The sequence below is a fragment of the Phalacrocorax carbo genome, chromosome 8, assembly GCF_963921805.1.
Source record: "Phalacrocorax carbo chromosome 8, bPhaCar2.1, whole genome shotgun sequence".
In the NCBI taxonomy this organism is placed as follows: Eukaryota; Metazoa; Chordata; class Aves; order Suliformes; family Phalacrocoracidae; genus Phalacrocorax; species Phalacrocorax carbo.
In genome coordinates, this window is record NC_087520.1 from 24,307,476 (window position 1) to 24,328,892 (window position 21,417).

The 21,417-nt window shown below is 46.5% G+C and overlaps 1 protein-coding gene across 1 annotated transcript in view; it reads left to right on the forward strand.

Moving 5' to 3' along the window:
* Window positions 1–21,417, forward strand: part of HYDIN (HYDIN axonemal central pair apparatus protein) — a 149,758-nt gene that overhangs the window by 61,855 nt on the left and 66,486 nt on the right. The window contains exons 15-22 of the mRNA XM_064459217.1: window positions 176–311; window positions 773–937; window positions 4,331–4,483; window positions 12,756–12,994; window positions 16,021–16,276; window positions 18,161–18,304; window positions 20,015–20,158; window positions 21,015–21,328. Of these exons, the coding sequence (XP_064315287.1) occupies window positions 176–311; window positions 773–937; window positions 4,331–4,483; window positions 12,756–12,994; window positions 16,021–16,276; window positions 18,161–18,304; window positions 20,015–20,158; window positions 21,015–21,328 (1,551 nt within the window). The remainder of the gene's footprint in view (window positions 1–175; window positions 312–772; window positions 938–4,330; window positions 4,484–12,755; window positions 12,995–16,020; window positions 16,277–18,160; window positions 18,305–20,014; window positions 20,159–21,014; window positions 21,329–21,417) is intronic.

A 21,417-nucleotide genomic window follows, 5' to 3' on the forward strand; every position in this document is an offset into this window, starting at 1 on the left:
AGGTTGTTGAATAAAAGCGAGTAAAAAGTTAAAGGTGATATATTGCTGTAGGGGTATTAAATGTCTATTTGACAGTGACAAATGTGTTATGCTCCATTTAATGCTCTTCAAGGAGTAAACAAATTCTACATTCTCTGTGTATCTCTAATTCCCTTTCGGTCATCTCTTTGCCTAGATGCATAGTTCCTCCTCTGCGAGTGCTCAACCCCGTCATGATGTTTGGACGGTGCTTTCTGAAATTCCCTTATCAGCAGATGCTGACCCTTGTGAACGACAGTGATCTTCCAGGCTGCTACAGGATTCTTCCTCAGGTTTGGCATCACATCAGTCTCCTGCCCTCAAATGTTATTGAGGGGTTTATTAGGGGAAAAAAGGGGCTTTGGATAAGACCTTGCTGATTTATATTCAGAGCTAAAGGTTTGCTGAAAACAGGAACCTACCTGAATATAAACTTCAGGCAGCAGTTTAAATTCTTAGGAATCAGTTTATAGTCTAGTCTTTGGGGTGCTTTCATGGAGGAGAACTTAGAGGGTCATGAAAAGCTGCTGCAAGGAGACTGCCAGCACACGAGTGGGTGTTTGTGGATGCATCAGCTTTTGGACCCCCTTGGGATGCTAAGCCCATACTAGTCTTGCATCTGCTTTTGTGCCTTTCTGCTTTCTCCTAGGGATTTTTAAAAATGTGTGTGAATTATTGTTGTGGGTAGATGTCGAGGAGCTTAAAGTTCCCTCAAAGGTCAATCTGAAGTTGGGTTTGATTCTGCCCCTTATAGGAACACAAGGAGGATGCTTCTGTGTGGTTCTCCAGCCCCGCGCCATGTGGGATCGTCCAGCCTCACAGCTCGGTGGAGGTCCCATTTACACTGGAAGTCCAGGTGATGGGAGAGCAGAACGCTGTTGCTCGTGTTGCCACGTTTGGGAGTGATGGAGCCCCACTGGTGAGTGCTAGGGGAGATGTGTGCCTTTGTGCGACTCATCTTGGAGGGTAGGGTGTAAAGTGTACAGCGATTCTTGCTGGGTAAACAAGAACTTGTAGTATATGGCTGGTATGGACAAGGAAAGAAAAGATTCATGGCATGAGCAACAACCAATGCCTAGAGGAGAGGAAGGATGGTATCATCTTAGGTGATAATCTAAGTGTCTGGCACAGCATTTAATTATGGATATACAAGGTGGGATAACCAGCCCAGTCTGAAACCCAGCACAATCTGATGGTCTCATACTCTGCTGAGTTATTAGATGAACAGCAACCGCTGCTTCATTAGGACTTTTGTTCAGGAGTGCACAGGGACCTCCCTGAATCCTGCTAAAGCAAGTGCTACGTAAGAAACCATGCTAAGTGATGTTCTGTGCAAAGCTGGATTTAAGCTTTTCAGGAAGTCAGGCACATCGCATCTGAGAAATATCCATCAAATCTCTTTGCCAAAAGGCCCAGCCAAAGACGTATGAGTCTCCACACCATACGCATCTGGAGTGCAGAGACTTTTTTTTCTACCAAGCTTAGAAAGGGAAGAGGCAAAGCACTCCTGGACTAAAGCCTCCTAAAAGATGTTGTTTGCTTTCAGGCATACACAACAGCAGCAGCAACAACAAAATGTAGGCAAGAGGACATTGTAGGTAGTGTCCTGGCTTCATCTAGCTGAAATCTAGAACAAATTTAGTTAATTAAACTTTAATTTAAAATGGTATTAAGTTTTGAAGCAGCTGTTTTAAAATGTCTTGTCATCTCTCTAAGTATGAAAGAGGATGTCAGAGGATTGCTGGGAACCTTAAGTTTCTGTAACAGAAAGGAAGGCTGACATTTTGAAAGCAGTCTAAGGGATTTAAACTTTCATTAGAACGAATGGAAATGATGCTGCTAAATCCCCTGGATGTCACTGAACATCTCAACCCAGTCCTTTGTGGATGTGCACGTAAACCAGTCAACAGGAAGGCTTGGCAGTGCAGGCTTTGTAGGGAAGTCTGAAGTTTGCCAAAAGGGTTGCTCATAAATAAAAGGCACAATTCCCTTAAAAAGGACGGTTTTCTCCCCTCTAGAATAACCTAGCTGTTTAAATGTTAGCTTGTTTAACTACAGTGTTCTTGTAAAGCTTTAACCCTTGAACTAACAATTTATAGTTTCAAACTTTTCCAAATACAAAAGATTAAGGTAATGAATCTGGCAGGTTTTTGTCCAAAGGGTGAGCATTTCAGCTCGAGAATCCTAGCTGTCTCTAAAGAAACAATGAGCCTGAGGTCAAGTGAGTGTGTTGATCTTTAACTGAATGTTTATGCTTGGTTGCTGCTAGTGCCCAGTGAGTGCTGTTAGAAACCTTGCTGGGTATATTGACAGCACAGATGTGACTTTCTGGCTGTCAGATGAGATTATTTGCATTTGCTATAGGACTGCCCTGTAGTTTGGGTGTTGTTTCAAGTCGTTCTCTGGTCCAGAGATTTCTGGGCTAGCAGAACCGTTAGCCGTCTTGTTATACATCCTGCACTGGTGGCAAATCCTACCTGTATGGATCATATGATGCAAATCTGACCTCGGGGGAATGGCTGCAGTGTGTTCCAATAAAGCAAAATATAAGATTGCTCTTGTTGTCTTAGGTTATGCCGTCTGGTATTGATGCCAAGTCTTAACAGAGTTAGGTGAAATATAGTCCAGATCTTTCATCCAGATTGTGTAGGGTCCCTCCGTGGGTCTGTTGCCCGGTATTTTGTTTGCCAGTGACTGCATGCCAGTTTTAGTTTGGTGTATGTAATCTCCTGCATTAAGGAGCTGGTAAAACCCAACCCAGGGGTTATCAGTGGCAAGGCAGCCTTGTGTGCATGGGCAGGGGATTTGGCATCTGGCCACTATCAGAATAAGCGGTCACTTAAACCATGGCTGTCTGAAAGGGACAGATGCTTTTGATTCCTAAACAATCAAATGTCACATTACATACCCATTGACAAAGCCAGCAGTGCTGCTGGGATGGTGTGTGTGTGTGTGGCAATATTACCCATTGCAAAGTTGCCATCTCCTTTTACTGCCTTTCCCCATGTGTTACATTGCCTGTCCCTTTTCTTGTCCCTTTTAAGATGACTGTAGATGAAGAACGGGTTATAAAAAAACCACCCTTTGGTGAGGATATATCATGTTAGTATGCACTCTAGTTGAAGCCAGCTGGCCTGGGCATCCTCCAGATGTTATTCAGACCATCTCCAAAGGGTTCTGCCCTGCCATTGCTGCTTCTGCACCACTATCACCTGGAGGCAAAGCCAGCTGGCAAAGCACATCTCTTCCCTGGGAGCTTTGGCAGCATCACCCAGACCATAGCTCTCTTTGCCTCCCTTCTCCTGGAGGGATAAAAGATCCATCATCATGTATGGCTTCAGTTCCTTATTTTTGAGTTACTGGCCTTGGTATGTGATTCTTTGGCACTTACTTGCACGCAGCGGTGTCCTCTCAAGGGATGAGCATTTCTGATGCTGCTCCTTCTGGCTGAGCTGGGCTAGTGATTCTGACAGCTGCTAATGCCATTTCCTTGAGTCAGACATCACTAAAGGTTTTACATCATGGAGGCTGGTTTCTTTTGTGGTTAAATCATACTCCGTGCCCTCCAGTGAATCATACAGCAGCTTGTCAGTGTTGGGAGTTTTATGCATTCACATCCTGTATAAAGTTTGGGGTGTCTGGAACCAGTGAAATCCAGTCAGACCGGATAAATTCTCATTGTTTTTAATGATGTGAGAAGGTGATTTAGCAAAGGGATCTGCATTCCTCCTCCAATGGTCTGTGCCAGTTCTGCAAGAGCAAGTCTTTTGAGTCTCAGACTGTCAAAAGAAAATACTGCTTGAATGATGTAATTAAAAATTAATGTCTGTTTTTCATATAATACTAGGAATACATATAAGCACAAATCAGAGGCAACTAACCTACACGATCTCTACTCTGAAGAGCCTGCTTTGCTGCTGACTTCTGCTGGTTTTCACAGGTGTAGCTTTGGGAATGTTAATGTCCAAGTCTGGCTGTGCAGCAGCAGAAGTCAGGGAGGGTGGTTTGGGGGAAGATTGAGCAGTAAAAGGATTGGGAGTAGGCACAGGGTAGAGTGTGGAGCAGGTGTGAAAAAGCAAGCATAGGAAAATGTGCTTCTTTATCTTCTGATAACAGGAGCTTGTGGCTTTCTGGTGGGATCACTCTAGATCCCACACTTTCTCCAGGCCTTGTGCATCAGTGTTACACCACTGAAAACTTCAAACAGTCATAATTATCCCCCAGTCTAGGAGTGCCCTTAGAACTGTCTAATCTTTTTAAACTTCCCTGGTTTTTTTTTGTTTTGATCTTTCCTACCTACTTGCTGGAGCAGAAAATCCATTTAGTGAGCATTGGAGAAGGACCAGTTGTCTATGTGCATCCGAATAAGATAAATTTTGGCAGTATCCAAGTTCTACAAGATGCTTCCCGAACTCTCCACCTCTCCAATCAGACTGTCATCCCTGCTTCCTTCTGGGCAGAGATGGTAAGTATCTGTGGGGCTATTTTCCAACAAAAATGACTGGTCCATAGCAGCCTGTGACTTAATTTTTATATGGAACATTTCCATATCACTACCTGAGAGAGAATGCAAGATATTCCATAACAATGCAGCAAGAGGAGCCTGGCTCTGGGGCAGTTTTAGCTGGAGGACCCCTCAGTAAATAGAGAATTTGCATAGACGTTTGAGTACAAATGAGTCTGGATCATTTTTAAGTCCTCCCTTTATTTTGTGGAAGGTATTTCACTCTGAAAGCCATGTTTTTGGAGCTCTGAGATCAAGAGAACCCTGTGGCCCTTTGCTCCTGAAAGGGCATTGGTTTCCCTGATATGTCTGCATCTGCTTTATCTCAAACCCTTGTTAACACTAGAGACTAGGGTGTGAGGTCTGTCCTCAAACTGCTCCTGGTGAGCAACTGCTGGGCATCAAACCAGCTGGGTTGTTGCACAAAAAACATACCTGTAAGAGCTGTGTACCTGCAGAGTCGTGGGTGCCATAGCATTGCAGAGCATCTCTGGAGACTAGCTGCAGAAAAAGGCTATTGAATTCACGAGGCTGCATAGCGCAACAAGCTGCATAGCAGGAGGAGAGCTTGGCTGCTTCCCTGGCAGGGGGAGCAGGGATGATGCAGCTGGGAAGGGCTTGTGTGCTGAGGCTGGGTGGGATGTGCTCCCCACTGGAAGGGAAATGGGAGCAGGAAAAAGAGGTTTGGAAGAGGTTTGTGCTTCTCTGTTAAACTTCTGGGGTGGTTAACCTGGGCTGAATTTCCCTCTTGCTGCTTTTCCAGCTCTTGCACTCCAGTTTCTGTACCCAGGGGGATAAATGTAACCTCAAAATTCACAGGTCAGCTTTCTTTGACTTCACAATGAAAATCTGCTTTCCATAACTGCAGAGAGTGAGCCACCTTGGATGGGTGGTACTGGTGTATAAATGGTGGGTTTTGCATGCTTGAACCCAAGACTGACCTGAAGAGCTCTGTTTAGGTACTGCTGTCCTGGTAAAACACCTTCCCTTCCTCCACTAGGCAGCTTGCCATGTACCCAGGGGGCTTGCAGAGGGGTAGATTTGCCTCTCTGTTGCCTCAGTGCCTTAGCTTATGGGATCGAGCAATAAATCCTATCCTGCTTCACTGCAGTCTCTGCAAATATTGTGGCTAATCAATAAATAGAACAATAATATGAGGTGGTTCAAGGCTGGTTTATTTTCCTGCAGTAAAGATGAACTCTGCTGCTCCATAGTCCCCCCTGCTGACTTTAGTTACCCCACAGTGAGCATCTCAGCATCTCAGGCTAGCTGCTGATATCATGGCGATGTTCAAGGAGGCAGGTCCTGGGAACCTGCTCAGTCAGACATTTCAGCAAGAGCTCTTCAGACTCTTCAAGACTCTGGTGCTGAGCCTGCCTGATGGGAGCAGCACTGCGACAGGCAGGATGTGCTTGAGCTACTCCCCTGCCCTCAGCAGCTGCCTACTTTGGTGCCTTTGCTGCTGCCTTAGGCTGCCTGGCAGCTTATTGACAGGAAGAAGAGAGGACTGAATAATTTTGGAGATCAAGTCTGAGTTGCATTCAGGTGTCAGGGTGAAGTACACATGTACGTCTGAGAGCAGAGCTGGCTCCAGCTGTCCCTTGGCCTAGCTGGTGGGTGACTTGGGCATCCTTCATTCATGTGTGCTCCTGAACCCAAGTCTTGTGTTCTCTAAGATGCCAAAGCTGCTGCTTGGAGATTGCTGCAGGACACAAGCTGTGATTTCCCTGTCTCCCATTTGGTGGCGTATCTCAAAACTGTGACTGTTTGCAGTTAGGCTTATGGATAATGGTCCTCACTTGAAAGAAAGAGCCATTGACTGAAACTTTCACAGCAGCATTGCATCAGCAGTGTTACAGTACACACTGACTGGCAGCTCAACAAACTGAATGAGATTAAATTAAGGGGCAGCAACAGGGCAAGTAAAAGGTTGGTGTCTTGTTCGAGACCAAAAAGGAAAATACTGTAATGCAGATGGCCATGCTGCTGCCTTGGTGGTGTTCATAACCATCACATGCAAATGGCTGTTCCTGTCAAGTCAAGCTTTTCTAGCTTTGTGGCAGAAAAGAGTATTATCTGAGCAAGATGAGATGCTCTTTTTGTGGATAACTTCACTTTGGAATACTGACTAAAGGAATTACCTGGCATACCCTCATGCACGGGCTTCCCTTGACCCCTCTTTTCTTCTCTGTTGCATGAGTTGTGGGGAGCAGCACTTGAGCCGCTCTGCTGCCAGAAGGAAATAAATAAAAAAAGCTCCAAAGCTGTGCACTGAAATGGGGCCCTCAGGGTTTAAAGAGAAGTGTAGGGACTTCATACCTTAGTCCTCTGTTGGCTTATCCCTGCAGTCTGTGACCCTTGGGACCAGAGTGCCATCCCATGCTTATCCCCTGAATCCTGTGTCTGATGTACTTTTCCTTGTCAGATTGCTTTCCGAGCTGCCAGGCAGCCCTGTTAGAGCATCCTCTGGATCCAGCAAGGGTAGGGTTTGCCTTTTTCCATGGGTAGAAAAGACTGGCGGAATATGGCTGGATGAAGGAGCTGCTGCAGCTTAGCTGGGGGCTGATGTGACCTGCTGGAAAAGGTGGCTGTTTCTCTTCCTTGCTGCTGCTGTCATCTTCTTTTCCTGTTTCCTTAAGTGTCTGATTTTTGCCATATTGACAAGTGGAAGAGAGTTGTATTGATTAATGGAAGTGTTTGCATTCACTGCAGAGTGGAAGAAACATCATTCTTTGACCATTTCCTACTTGTTCTTTGTTGCTCTGTCTTCTCAGGAATCTTCTATTTGGCTACTAAGAATGACATTTCAGCATCATGGAAGGCAGCTGCGTATCATGTCTGTGTGATCAGGAAAGAAAAGGCAGGCCTAGGGTGTAATTTCTGCTAATCAGTGGCAGCTTTCTTCTGCCTGCATAACCACCGTGCTGGGTCTGTTATGTCCTACCTCAGGGAGGCAAACAGTGGTTTCCTGGTGCCTTGTAGTGAGGGAGGACTGAGAAAGTCTTTTCTTGGGACTTTCTCTTCTAGTGATGGTGCTCGGTTTCCTAATCTGGGGTCCTGTCTTCTCTGACCTGATCCTTGACTTCCCTGATCCAGAGCCCTGTGTTCCTGATGGAGCTTGCTGCAACCTTGTTTCTAGCAGTGGTTCTACAGCCAGATGTGTTGTCATCTTCAGGAGAGTGCCTGGCGAGCAGATCCATGTTCCCAGGGATGGGCTGCCATCAGATTCAACTGGAGTTGACATTGCAAAAGAGACCAAGTTTTGTTTGTGGGGAAAAAAAAAAAAAGGCAAAAAAGCTGTAACTTTATCTTCTCACTGGGATTCACTGGAGAAAATCGACTGATTTTCAGGCAGTGTATAAAAGCTTTTGGTCAAATTCGGTGTAAGCAAGGAGAGAAAACGCAGTTCCTATTCCCATACTTGCTTCTCTCCTCATTAGTGCAGGATTTGTTTCGTTTACTAATTTAATTGCTTATTTCAAGCATTTGACAACATTCTCTTTATTAAAGAAACAGCCATATGGAGAAACAGCAAAACATGGAGATAAAAGCAGTGCTGCTAAGGGGATCCTCCTTTAGTGATTCTGTTTCTTGTTCTGGCTGATGGGCGATTTTGTTATCTGAGTGAATTGTGCAGGCCGGAGAGGGAAGGCTTTGAAGAGTGTGTCAGCATTGTTCATAGCTCTCTCCAACTGCTCTCACTGAAGTTGGAACAGACTTGAATTGGCAAGAGTGGTTTTTAAATCTACTGTAAATTACTTCCCCCCAGCACCTGTGAGTGAGGCACACTAAGACAGTGCCATCCCCTTCAAATGAGATCTGCAATGCTATTTAGAAATAAGTGTTAATTTAACTTTCCAGGGCAGCATTGGCCCTGAATACATGGTCTTTTCCAAGGTGAGCAGAGCTTTTGAAGATAAGATGCAGAGGCTTAACTCTTTCCAGAGCTGTCCTACCAGAGCTTCATGGTGCACCTTTAGACTCAACCATTAGTTTGGTTTTTAAAGGCTGTGTTTTGCTAATAAAGCGGTGCCAGTTTGCTGATTTCCACCCAGTTTGGTCTTGCCAGAGCTGGACCATGTCTGGGAAAACTCATGGCATGGGTCAGGGCCAGGATCATCCAGTCTTGTGCTGGTGACTGGTTTTATGAAAACCGGAGGGAGGTAGAAGGCTCTGTCCCTCCCAGTGTTGCACAGGCTTAGGTCCAGAGCATGTGGCTCTTAAAAAGATGAGCAGAGGTATGGAGGAGACCTTGGAAAAGGTGCCTGAAACCTGGCCACAGGGAAGATGTTTGGGGTGGGTGATTTGTTGTTGTTGTTGGTTTTTTTTAATCATGTCAGGTGTCTTATATGAGTTCATGTCCTTTCAAATTGGATGTAGTTCCGTAATCGAAGAAATTGTTATTCTGCTCATCTAGGGAAACTAAGCTTATCATATTGTGCTGCACCCATTGGCCAACTGAAGTAAAGAAGGGTAGAAGTCTTCAAGGCGGTTATGTTCCTACAAGCAAGAGTGACTCAGCAGAGTGCTATTCCCAAAGGAAAAGCAGGAGGAGTTTAGTTATTAAATGTTGTGCTTGGCAGCAGCTGGCCAAGCTGTGCCTGTGTCCTGGCTGGTGAACCCGGATGCGCAGAGCAGTGGCACTGGTCTCCTCAGCCCAGGGGGGAGGGCAGATGGGATCTGGAGGGGTGAACTGTGGACAGGGGACACAGATGGACAAAAGCTTCATTCGCTCACTCAGCAGTCTGCTATGAGCTGAAACAAGTGTGGTAAATTAGGCTGTGTTGTTAGTGGCAGTGAGTGCCATGCTTTATTTTTTTTTTTACTGGTTTTAGAGGCCCTACCTCTTTCATAAAATATCCCCTTGATGGTGTTCTGGGGCAGAGGCTAAACCAAAGTGGTCCCCATGGTTTTGTCAAGGACGTGCTGGTGCTGAGGTGCAGGAGGAGGCTGGGTGTTGGTGGGAGTATCTAGCCAGCCTCGCACTCTGACCCCCACCTCCTGCTGGGACTCAGGGTGCTTTTGTGCTGTTTTCTGCCACTGCCAGTTGTGCAGATAAAGAGTAGCTTTGAAATTAAGAAGTGCAGGATCCCCCACCTCAGGACTGCTAAAACACCTGGGACATGGCTCTCTGCACAACTGAGGTAGGACGAGGTTTTATTTCCCCTTCATGCGCAACCGCCATGAGGAGTGATGTGTCAGTCCGACAAGGTGTGAATGCTGTCTCGCCAGTGGTATGGCTTGGTAAAGCACAGCTGCATTTTTGAGTTCTTTTTTCACTCACACAAGGCCGGAATGACCAGAACACTTTAATGTGATCTATTTAACTACCTTTAGTTTTCTAAAAATCTAAATCTTAAAATTCTAGATTTAACTAGCTTTAAGTAGCTTCAAGAGAACTGAGTGTGGTGGCTCCTCAGTCGTCCCTTAGGGCAGCCATCCATCTATCTCTCAGATGCACACTGGTGTCTGTTATCACCAAATTTTGGCAGCTGTCTTTCACAATGGAAATCTGTCCTGGGAGAAGCTAATGATCTCAGCATTGAACTTCTTGATTAAGTGATTGATCCCTACCCTTGCCTGGCACTCAGGGACTCTGATGTCCAATAGTGCAAGCAAGTCTTTGTCTATCCTGTGCATACAGCTATTGCATAATTTTTCAGAGCATTTGGGGATAAGCAAGTAGGAGGGATGTTATCAGAAGTTAGATCTTGGTCTTTAAAGTGATGGAGTCTTTTAGCATGGCTCCAAGAGATCTCTTGTCTCTGGGACACAGCCTGGGTGGGTGTAGGCAGAAGCTGACCTAGAAACCTGAGGGACTCTGGCCTTTTGGTCCTGGCAGGTCTCCTGTTCAGTGATGCACTGTGCTGTCCCTTGGACACACACCAAATGCTAACTGAAGGAATGAGGACATGGTGCGAATCATGCTCCTCCAGAGTGGGCTGTTGGCCTGGCAGGGCATGGTGGGTTTGTGTTGGGCCACCCTGGGAAACTCAAAGTGTGGCTCCATTGAGACAGCCTATCGTTATTCCTCAGTAATAGTTTCTTGGGTACAATTTACTGCCTGGCTTGTTGCCAAGCTTTGATAAATGAGCTTTGTCAGATAGCAGACTTGCAGATTCACCTCTGGAGCAGAGCTATCAGGTCTCCTTTTCAAGCGAGCTACCCTGTGTCAGCATGAATCAGAGGAAAAGTTGTACGTTAATGTCAATGAAAACCTAACACTCACTGGCTCAGTATGAACATGTTGGCTGAGTAGCCCTCAGCTGATGGCAGTACAGTGGATGCCTCTGAGGCTTGTGATCAGCTATGCACGGGATGCAGGGACAACAGAAGGCGGTTGATGGGATCCTTTGTGGTTGGTGATATCAGTCTCCTTTTGTCTATCTGCCTGGGATTGTGTGCATCACTGGCCTTTGAGACAAAAGATATTTTTTTTGATGGTTTCAGGAGGCTCAGTGACTGTACTCTCTCTGGGAAAGCAAGTAACCTCTGTTGACAGATTTTGCTTTGTTTGCCATCTTCCAGTCTAGTTAGACACTCTGAGTTCAGCCTGGTTTTTGAGTGCTGCTTCTACTCTGCAACCAAGGAGGGTCAGCGGTGCAGAAAACAAAATTATAATTAACCAGATCTCAAAGAGGATATAAGAATATTCCCTAACAGAGTATGAGGTCTCAAAACAGAATTGTGGAGAGCATGTTGCAGGTAATAATGAATGTGGAGGATGTAGGAGTGAAAAAAGCCAGGCCTGGTTCTCATGGAAAAGCAGAGCCTCAGTGTTTAGCCTGTGCTGATGACCTTCCTCCATCCCATTCTCATCTTGCTTTTTTTGAGAATTTCTCTTACATCCCTAGAGGATAAATTAAATGGAGCTGAGTTTATTAGTTTTGCCAGTGCCTGGAATAATTTTGATGCCTTTGGCATGCCCCATCCTGGGATGCAGGCATGCAGACCTGACCTGCTCTCCATGCAGGGCACAGTCAGCCTAAGGAGATACCGTAGCTGGGGTACCTACACACTGCTGGGACCCTGAATGCTCAGCAAGTTATTACTTCCCTGGCCTCCAGCTAGTCTTACCCTCATTAGCAGAGGTCGTTTTGGGGGGTTATTTATAATACTTTCCATGACTTTGAAGTGTTGCTTAGTTTTCTGATTATGTTCTCCTTTGAGCTGGCTGGTGTCCTGTTACAGCTCAGTGCCGCCAGCCTGATGGATGGAAACTCAAGCTAACTTCACCTGGATCAGGCACTTGCTTGGATCCTGTCAGGCCTCCAAGTGCATTGTTTCTTTCTATTAAAAAAAAAAAAAAAGGCAAAAAACTGCTTCTCTTACAACATGGAGGTGTTTTGGGTGAGTAGTGCCTGTCATCCCATGCACAGCACTGAACTGTGAGGTGCAGGTACTACCAACACCGTGATGGACACTTTGAAGCCATACATCTACATCCCAGTGTGTGTTGTGCTGGCCAGGGAGCACTGCATGCATTTCTCTTGCTCTGCTGCAAGCTTGCTCCCTGTGAATGTGGTTTTAGGTGGACTGGGGGTCTAGCGCCCTTACTGACCTCCTGTCTGTAAGAAACCAGAGGAAGACAGTGCTTGGGAAGCCCAGACCATGCCCACAGGGCAAATGTTTTGCAGTTTTCTTTCTGCTTATTTTTTTACTGCCCTGCTGTAAACATTATAACTGAATTTTCCAAAGCCAAAGGATATCAGGGCATCTTTCTGCAGCTGATAATCAGTGTGAAAGAAGCACTTTAGTCCTTCAGGGGCTGTTGAGAAGCACTGCCTAACTCTTGGGAAAGGAGACTTTGGTGTTGTGGGTTTTGATCAACTGGTTCTGCAGAGTTATTCTTCAGGCTCTCAGCAGTATCCCCCAGCCACAGTGGCTGCCATGGTGGGATTTGAGCAGTCCTGGCTTCCTGTGGCCTTGGGCCTTTTGCAAACCTGGCCACCATTGTTGGGAGGCCAGGAGTGGTAAAGTAGCCCTCCCCTGAGAATGAGCATCCCTTCGGTTGGGCAAAACTGGGTTAATGAAGTGAGTCTGTTACAGGGTAAAATACAGCTTGTATAAGCTCCTGTATAGTTTCTGTTTCCAGATACTTTAGCTTAGATTCAGGGAAATTAAGCCTTTATGTTTTTTACCCTCATGTCTTTAGTCTTTCCTTTTCCTGCACCCCACAAGACACCAGGGTCCATGGTTTCCATCCTAAGTTAGTGTTTGGCTTGTCTTACAGGCTGGCAAATGCTCAAGCTGGAGGATTGAACCTAGCAAAGGAGTGATCCCCCCTGAGACTGAGGTGTCTGTGACTGTCATAGCAAACTTGGATGACACTGAGAAATTCAAGGATGAGGTGAATCTGTTCATAGAGAACAGCCATACCTATGTTATCCCTGTCCGGGCTGTCGGCGTTGGCACCACAATTGTCACTGATAAAGCCTTTGCTCCGGAGCTCAACTTGGGACCCCACTTCAGGTAAGGGTATTTCTCTGCTCCTGCTTCTCTGGTGGGCTCAGCAAGGAGGAGTTTTGCTGTAGTCTTTCAGGCTTGTTCTCTTTCAGTGATCAAGGTCCTGGCTCCTTGTCACTGAAGCCACAGGAATTTCTTTAGAAACATTTTATGACCAGTTGAAAGCTATTAGATATCCTCAAAAGCCACCAAAATGGAAACCAGTTACTAGATTGTCACTGATTTGCCCTCAGTTACAACACAATTATTTCCTCACTTTATCAAATAAAGATTTGGAGGAAAACAGCAGGTTTCAGAAGCCTCCAGCTGAAAAAGGCACCATTACAAGTATAAACATATTTTCCCCTGCAATAACATTGCTTACTTTTCCACTCTCTATGGAGTATCACCTCACAACAGCAGAAAACCTTGGCGGTATCTTGTTAGCAACTCTGTGACTAAATTAATGGTGCTGCTTTATTTCCCCTCTGCCTGGGAGTCTTGGAGGAGCAGCAGAATTTGTCTTTGCCCCCGTATCATCCCTCAGTTCACTTGTCTTCCCTGTCTCCCCTGCTGGGCGGCTCTCTATTGGATGTACTCACTCTTTCCTAGTTTCTTCTTCTGCTTTCCTTGCCATCTCCTCTGTCAGTGCCTCAGCGGCAGCCTGGGGCACAGGCAGTGGGGGGTGGCTGCAGGACCAGCTCTGAAGAGGAGAGAAGTCTGCTGAGGTTGGGTGGTATAAATTGAGTGTTAATTGAAAGAGCTTTGCTTGGAGGAGGAGGTTCATTGATCCTAACGTGAGTGTCTGAAACCAGGCACGTCCTTGTAAACAGGGGAGGAAGATTAGCCTTTTCAAAGTGCTGCTTGCCTTGTGTTGGAGACGTCTTGGGGCAACAGGAGTCATCTCAAGGTGCATGTTCCTTTCCCTAGCTGCAAAGAGGGTCCACAGTGTTCTGATACCTAAATTTTTGGTTAGAAAGGGCAGGTTAATCCTACCTTAAGCATTTAGGATAGATTTTAAGAGTTTAAATGTATACCCACAAGCCATCCACATCAGCAAGGATGTTGCAGGGAGGCTGGTGCTTGTCCAGCGTGTCCTGTGCTCTGTGCAGCCACAGACTGGCTACACAACACAGGGGACAATGTTGGCATAGTTCATGGCATCATCCTCTGCCCCTTTTCACGCCTTTGCCTGCAGGCTCTGTCTGGAGTTGCTGCCATTGCTGTCAGCTGCAGAGCTGTCACTGAGTGAGCTGAGTTAAGAGCCAGGCAACATCTCAGATGAGTTGGGCTTTCCCAGAACCACAAATTGTGCATCTACCCAGGGCTTCTCTAAGCTTTCATCTGTTGCTGTCCACAACATAAACCATTTCATACTGAGCTTGTACGCATCATTTTTTAACAGTCAGTTTCAAAGACTAGTTTGTTCTATACTGTCACTTCTGTGTTTGTATTTAGCGGCATGCAACAGACATGCGTTTTGTAAGCACATACTGTGTACCTCTCAGAGACAGTAACTTTCAGGTACAATTACTGTCCTGATCATGCTTGGATTGATAGAGGGTAAAATAATTGCTCCAGACTAGCCTGCAGTTAGTGCTTCTATACATGAAAGAATCAATTTCTATTAAATATTCATTTGATTTTATATCTAGCTCAAGTTATTAATCTCTTCTTGTTGCTCTGTTCCCTCAGCAGCTAGACCTGGTCTCTTGCTGCTGTGTTTGTATAGGGGAAACTTCTGTTGATCCTGTGTTCTCATAGTGTGTGCATCTACCTTCCTAAAACGCAACCAGCTGCACTGTTCAGGCAAAGGATGATATATTGGGGGTGATGAGAGTTGGATGCTCCCTAAGGGATGGAGGGCCAAGGGGGGATACCATGGGTGCCAGGGCAGCGACCCCACCAGTGAGGCAAGTGGTGCCCAGATGACCAGATCAATCTATATACTCTGCAGCTCCCCAGTAGCATCTTCAGAGGAAGCTGTCTGAAGCAGCAGCTCCCTAGGGGAAGGTGATATGGCAGGGAGCCTGCTTCTCCATCCACTTGCAGCAAGGACAGGCCAGCTTAGCATCTGATAGACTCATAGAATCATTAAGGTTGGAAAAGACCTCTAAGGTCATCAAGTCCAACCCCCAACCCAACACCACCAGGCCTCCTAAACCATGTCCGCAAGTGCCACGTCTACACATTTTTTTTTAACACCTCTGGGGATGATGACTCCACCACATCTCTGGGCAGCCTGTGCCAATGCCTCACTAATCTTAAGTAAAGACAGTTTTCCTAATCTCCCATTTAAACCTCCCCTAACACAGCTTGAGGCCATTTCCTCTCATCCCATCACTAGTGACTTGGGAGAAGAGACCAACACCCACCTCACTACATCATTTTTTCAGTCTCCTCCAGACTAAACAGCCCCAGCTCCCTCAGCCGCTCCTCATAAGACTTGTGCTCTAGACCCTTCACCAGCTTTGTTGCCCTTCTCTGGACATGCTCCAGCAGCTCCCTGTCTGTCTTGTACGGAGGGGCCCAAAACTGAGCACAATATTGGAGGTGCGGCCTCACCAGTGCCGAGTACAGGGGCACGATCGCTTCCCTACTCCTGCTGGCCAGACTATTCCTGACAGAAGCCAGGATGCCGTTGGCCTTCCTGGCCACCTGGGCACACTGCTGGCTCATGTTCAGCCGCTGTCAACCACCACCCCCACATCCTTATCTGCCAGGCAGATGCAGCAAGACGTGCAGGACGCATCTCAGAAAAACACTCCAAGTATTAAGGACCAAAGGCTGATGGTGCTCTGTCCTCAGTGACTGAGATGATGTTATTCATGAAGCTTTTCCTTGCTGTATGCAAACAGACCAGTTGCTGAATGCTGATAAACTTAGGGGCAACCAGGTCTGGCTCTTGCTGTAGCTTTGAGCTAAGTCAGCCTTTTTAGAGGTGGCTTTATTGCTGAATGTACAGTCAGATAAGGCCATCGGGGCACCGAAGCTGGGTGGTAGCTGGGAAATGACAGCTCCCATGCAATTTTCCATCTCTGCTTCTTTTCTAGCCTGGATCCCTGTTGTTACCACTTCAAGATAACAAACAAAGGACGACGCACCCATCAGCTCTATTGGACAACGGAAGGTTTCGCCCCATTTCGCCAGCATGATCGCCTCCCTGCTGTCAGTAACACCAAGGGCAAAGATTCCTCCCAGAGTCCCAGACCTGCCTGTCCTGTGTTTAAGCTTCGACCACCGAGGATGGAGCTGATGCCGGGCAAGACTATGGAGATGGTGCTGGAAGGCTCCTCCAGCACTCCCCAGGTGAGGTCCCCCATCAGCTCACCTCCACTGGGACTGCTTCTGCAGCCCCTTGACATTTGCCTGAGAAGATGAGCGAGTGCTTTCAAGAAACTGTTTTAATGCCACAAGTTACCATGGCAGCACCAGTTGCTTTCCTTGACGTATGCATCCATCCATTGCTGAGGCTTTTTTGTGTTTCCATAGCTACCATAAACCCAAATTGCTGACACAAAAATACAGGCTGAAGGAAATATTGCTACTTCAGGGGAAAGCAGCAGGTTAAAAGGTGTTGCGTGCTGAGGCAAAAAGGGAGGGCAGAGAGAATAAGTTACAGTTAGGCTGGGAGCACAGGCAGAAAGTAAATTTAAAAAATGCAAAGTAATATATCTGGGGGAAGCAGTGAATAAATCAAAACATCTGCAAAGGGAAGGGAGTGTCTGGGAGCAGCGTCGTTTTTCTTCTGTGGGCAAACATGGGCAGAGGGCTTGTCTAGCCTCTGGAGAGCTAGTCCTGGAGGAGAAAAATGAACAGTGTATCAGCTTTAATGATCGGAGTGACGTTCTCCATGTGGGAAACCATTCCCAGGGATCATTAGAATTGACAGCTTGACTTTTGTCAATATTTCCGTAACAGCTCTCCTCAGGCTCTCAGCCAGCCCCAGTGTCCCAGGGGCAGCCAGGTCTTGCAGCACCCTTGGAAGGCAGCTCAGGAGGGGAGATTTCAGCAGGATCACTGGCTGTTCTCCTCCCTGGACCCTTCTTTTCAGGGGAAATCCAGCTCTGCAGAGAAGCTGCCAGATAACCCTGGTGTGCATTCCCTGGCTCCAGGACCACTGGGCACAGATGTTTAAGTGAATGTGGAATAAATCTGCATTAAGCTCCTGCTGATAATAGTGTTTTGAAAGGTGTTTTTAAAGGGTTGCCTCAGTGGTAGCTTGAGGAAGACTTGATTACTCACCTAGTTGACTGCGATGGGACTGTCCCTGTGCAGCTCTGAACCCAAAGGTTTTTCTGAAGAGGGGGAAAAAGGTACCAGAAGGGAAATTAATTGATCAGGACACTGGTGAGCGTGTCTTGCCTGTAAAGCCAAAAGGAGATCTGTGAGGTCAGCTGTGGCTACCTGGCTCCTGCAGTCAAAGCCAAGACCCTGGGAGTGGGCTTTCCACCTTCCTTGGGTCTTGAGAACTTAATACTCTTCAGGTTGGTAAAGGAGCCCAACTCCCAGCATTTCTTGTGTGACACAAATTATTTTGAAGCCTGGAGGCTCTGAGGAGGAGTTGGGTTTTGGTGTTGTATCAGAGGGAAGAGTGAGAAATAAAGGGAGGAATTTGCAGAAGTGAAACCACGAGAAATTAGGTAAAAGTCTTGAATAGCATCCAGCTTAAGCAGAGGATTTTCAAGTGCAAGACATCTCTTTCCTGGGGAGGTTTCTTTTAAAACCAGCTCTAGGAGGGCACAGTACATCCTAGGAATGAATGATCCCCTCTTTACCTGAAGGCAGGCTGGCTATTTGGGTTTTTCCACTTCTAAGGGAGATTTTGCTGGCATTGGCCCTTCTATCACCTGTTTCCCTTAATTTAGTTATATATTTTTTTAACCAGTTCCTGCAGCTTTCTGTATTATGCTTGGCAATGGGAATGGCAAATCAAAACAATATCTGGTGCAGGGATTATTACAATTGTAGGCAGCACCTGACTCTCAAGTGCCTTTTATGGATATTAGGGTGTAGCATTACAGACATTTGAGTGCAGAATAAATAAGATGCAGCATAAAAAGAAAAAGGGGCTATTGAGGAGACCAGTGAGCGTAACTTATGGCAGTCCACGGTTGGGTGGCTAGCAAATGCAGTGTGTTTTCTGGATGCCCTGCTAGCACCCACTGGATGACATGTGACTCTTGCATGCAGGTAGTGAAGGAGCGGCTGCTGTGTCACGCCATTGTGGGGAGCAAGTCAGGGAAGGCACAGATAATGCAGGTGGATGTCACATGTGAGTTTGTTGCTCCTGTTCTGCAAGTGTCCTCCAGAGAAATCATTTTCCGGGTGGAGAAGGTAAGCCTCTGGATTGCATCCTGGCATTTAATAGCATGGCTGATGGCTGAAAGCCTGTGGGGGTGTGTGTGCTTGTGTTCAAAGGAGGAAGTTAAACAGCTTCTCCAGGTTCATGGGGCTTTGGCTTTGAGTGGGACCATGCTTTTGCCATTTACACTGAGATCATTATTTCACTCCTCTGGGGTTGGGGACAGTCTCACCAGCTCTGTTCTGCCCTTCTTGATGTGGAGACAGAATTGAGCTGCTGAGCCAAGGACACAGGGTGGGATGTGTGGGACCTGTGATAACAGTGTGGGCTTTGCACAGCCACCTTGTGTGCTGAGGCTGCAGGTGGGAGAGCAGATTGCCGCAGGTGAGCAATGCTAAATTTCCTCCTCACCCTTCCTGAGGCACTTTGTAAAGTAAAGACGTTTTTAGAGATGGGACTGTTTTTTAACTTCACCAAAGTAAAATTGAGATTACAGCTGCTTTGCCAGTTGTGGGGGGATCATGGCCACTTCTAGAGATGCCAGTTTCTGTACTCAGAATAAGGGAGGTTTTTGAGGATCCTCCAAGGCACAGTGAAGTCTGAACACTGATCTTGTAGGGAAACAAAAAAAACTGATAGCTGTCAACTCCTTAGGCTGATGATGAAAAACCATCATCTCTTTTTTCCTCTGTCCTCTCTGCTGTTGGTATGGAGCTCTTTGCATTTCCCCAAGCCTGACCTCCTTCAAAGGACCTGCAGATGTCCTTCAGCTGCAGTGATGATAACAGCAATGCAAAGCAGGTGCCCTTTAGTCTCTAGTTCCTGACTCCTGTATCATTTTTCCCTCTCCCACAAGGTGTCTGAAAAAGAGAAGATATTTCATTATTTAGTTTCTGTGTTTTCAGGTCTCTCCCGGTTCCCAGGCATCCAGAGAAGCACAAAATCCTGTGAGCAGGCAGTTCAGATTTAATTAGAAGCTTTTCAGCTCTCCCTGATGTTCGCCTGTGGTCTGCTTGATGCCATGCGCTCCAATTTATCGAGTGCTATGACACTGCAGCCATTTGGTATCAATACACCCAGAACTAGCTTCCCAAACACTGCCTAGATTGGGCTTCCTGCATAGTTTATATAGAGCAATGCATAAACAGGAAGAAATAGCTTAGGCTGAGCTTAGCTTTGAAGCTACAGATACCTTGTCACTGTAGCAGGGGCAGCAGGAAACACGTTGCCACTGGACTGAGGTTTCTGGCTGACTGTATGTGCATGTAAATGTTCAAAGCTAACCTTAGGCTTCTGCAGGCTCTCCGCTGTAGGCAAATCCTGCTTGCTTTTCTCCTCTGACTAGTATCACTGCTTTTATGAGGCTACTAGAGCTGATAAGGTTGTAAGACATTACTGTATGTGAGTGAAAATCATCTTGTGCCTTTCTGCCTGAGAGAGGATACAAAACTGGAGACAAACCATATGGGTTCACTTTCTGGTTTTGATCTTGTTCAAGCAGCTGCCTCCTCTTAGGGTCCTATTTCTTTCCCTGTCCCCCAGGGGATGCTGTGGTTTCTAAACATGGAAAGTGTCTGGTATACCTTAGAGAAAAACCTTCTAGAAGGGTAGAAACTAAAAAAAGTAGTAAATAGAGATGTATGCGCTTTTGGGGTTGAAAAATCAGAAACGCATCAGAAGAGGAAGGAGGTCCATGGCCACTTCAGATTGTTTTTTTTTTACCTTGTCTCCTGTTTCTGCAGCAACCCAGTGATGCCTTAACTCTTCAGTACAAGCCTCTTTCTTTAAAAAACATCTCCGCCCTGCCACTCAGCATTGTCCTGGCCTTAGAGCAACCCTTCATAATCTGCAATGTGAATCTGCAGCCCCTATCTGCAGATGTCCAGGTGAGCAGCCATGGACCTTCCTGCTGGTGGGGTTTGAAGAGGGAGGAGTGTGGTAGTGCATTTCTGTTGGGAGGTCCTCCAGTAGAGAAGTTTATTCTTCAGAGTCAGCAGTAGACTGGCCTGAACCAAATCAGATTCAAAATGAGCTGCTGAAGGAAACAAAATATCATCTGATGTGGGAAATATATCCTGACTCTAAGATATGAAGAGAGGGAAACAGGCAAGTAGGTCTGGGCAAGCCATGTAGTAAAGGTGTCTCTTGGAAGCCATCCCAGCTCTCCAGCAGCCATCCTCAGATAACCTCAAGAGCAGCTTGTTCCCTTCAAGGGCAACCCTGCTTTCAGGAAGGCTGAGGATGCTCCTCCAGCCTGGCACCTGACCTGTTGTCAGTGGAAGATGTTGGATATGGATTCTGCCAAACATGTTGTTGTAGGCACAGCCACCACTGTGTGCCATGCTGGTGACTAGCACCTGAAAGGGGTGAGGCTGCAATGCTGTTGCACTTGTGCTGTGAGGATTGAGGATTAAGGAGTTCCTCTAGAGTCAGGGCAAAAGGCCCTAGCTAGCCAGAGTGCTGATTTCGTTATGTATTCAGCATATAGCTTTTGTGTGTCCAGAGTTCAATAGAACAATATTTATTTCCCTCTTGTACTGATGCAGAGCACAGAGATATAAGCCCGAGATAGCCTCAGACAAAAGCATTGTGGTGCTTGTGGTCAGGTGCTCCCTGTAAAGACAATGAAGGACAAACTGAGAAGGCCACGTTAGGGTCACACTTTGAGTATTTACATGTTTCATGCCATCAGACCTGGGGACTTCATCACAGTGGTGATTAATACTCATCGTCATCTTGCAGCCCATGAAGCTGGAGATAGGGGAGGAACTTCATCTCTCCATTGGATTTAACCCTGCTTATGAAGAGAGTTTGAATATCTGGGTAGCAGAGAAGGCTCTGAAGATACAGTTTCTCGAGCACCCTCATGAGGAGCAGGTCACCATGCGGGGAGAGGTCTACTTTCCAAATCTCCGTATGCAGACCATGGCCCTGGACTTTGGCTGCATCTTGAACGACACTGAAGATGTGCGTTATGTTGAGATGACCAACTGCAGCCCACTTCTTGTACAGTACCACTGGTCGTTCCTGACAGACAGCTATGTGCACCAGATGAGGTATGTGCACCTTTGCCATCTTCTTAAACCTCTTCTTCCTTGTGTCCTGTTTATACTTTGCAAAGACCAAGGCTGTTTGCCTGGGATCT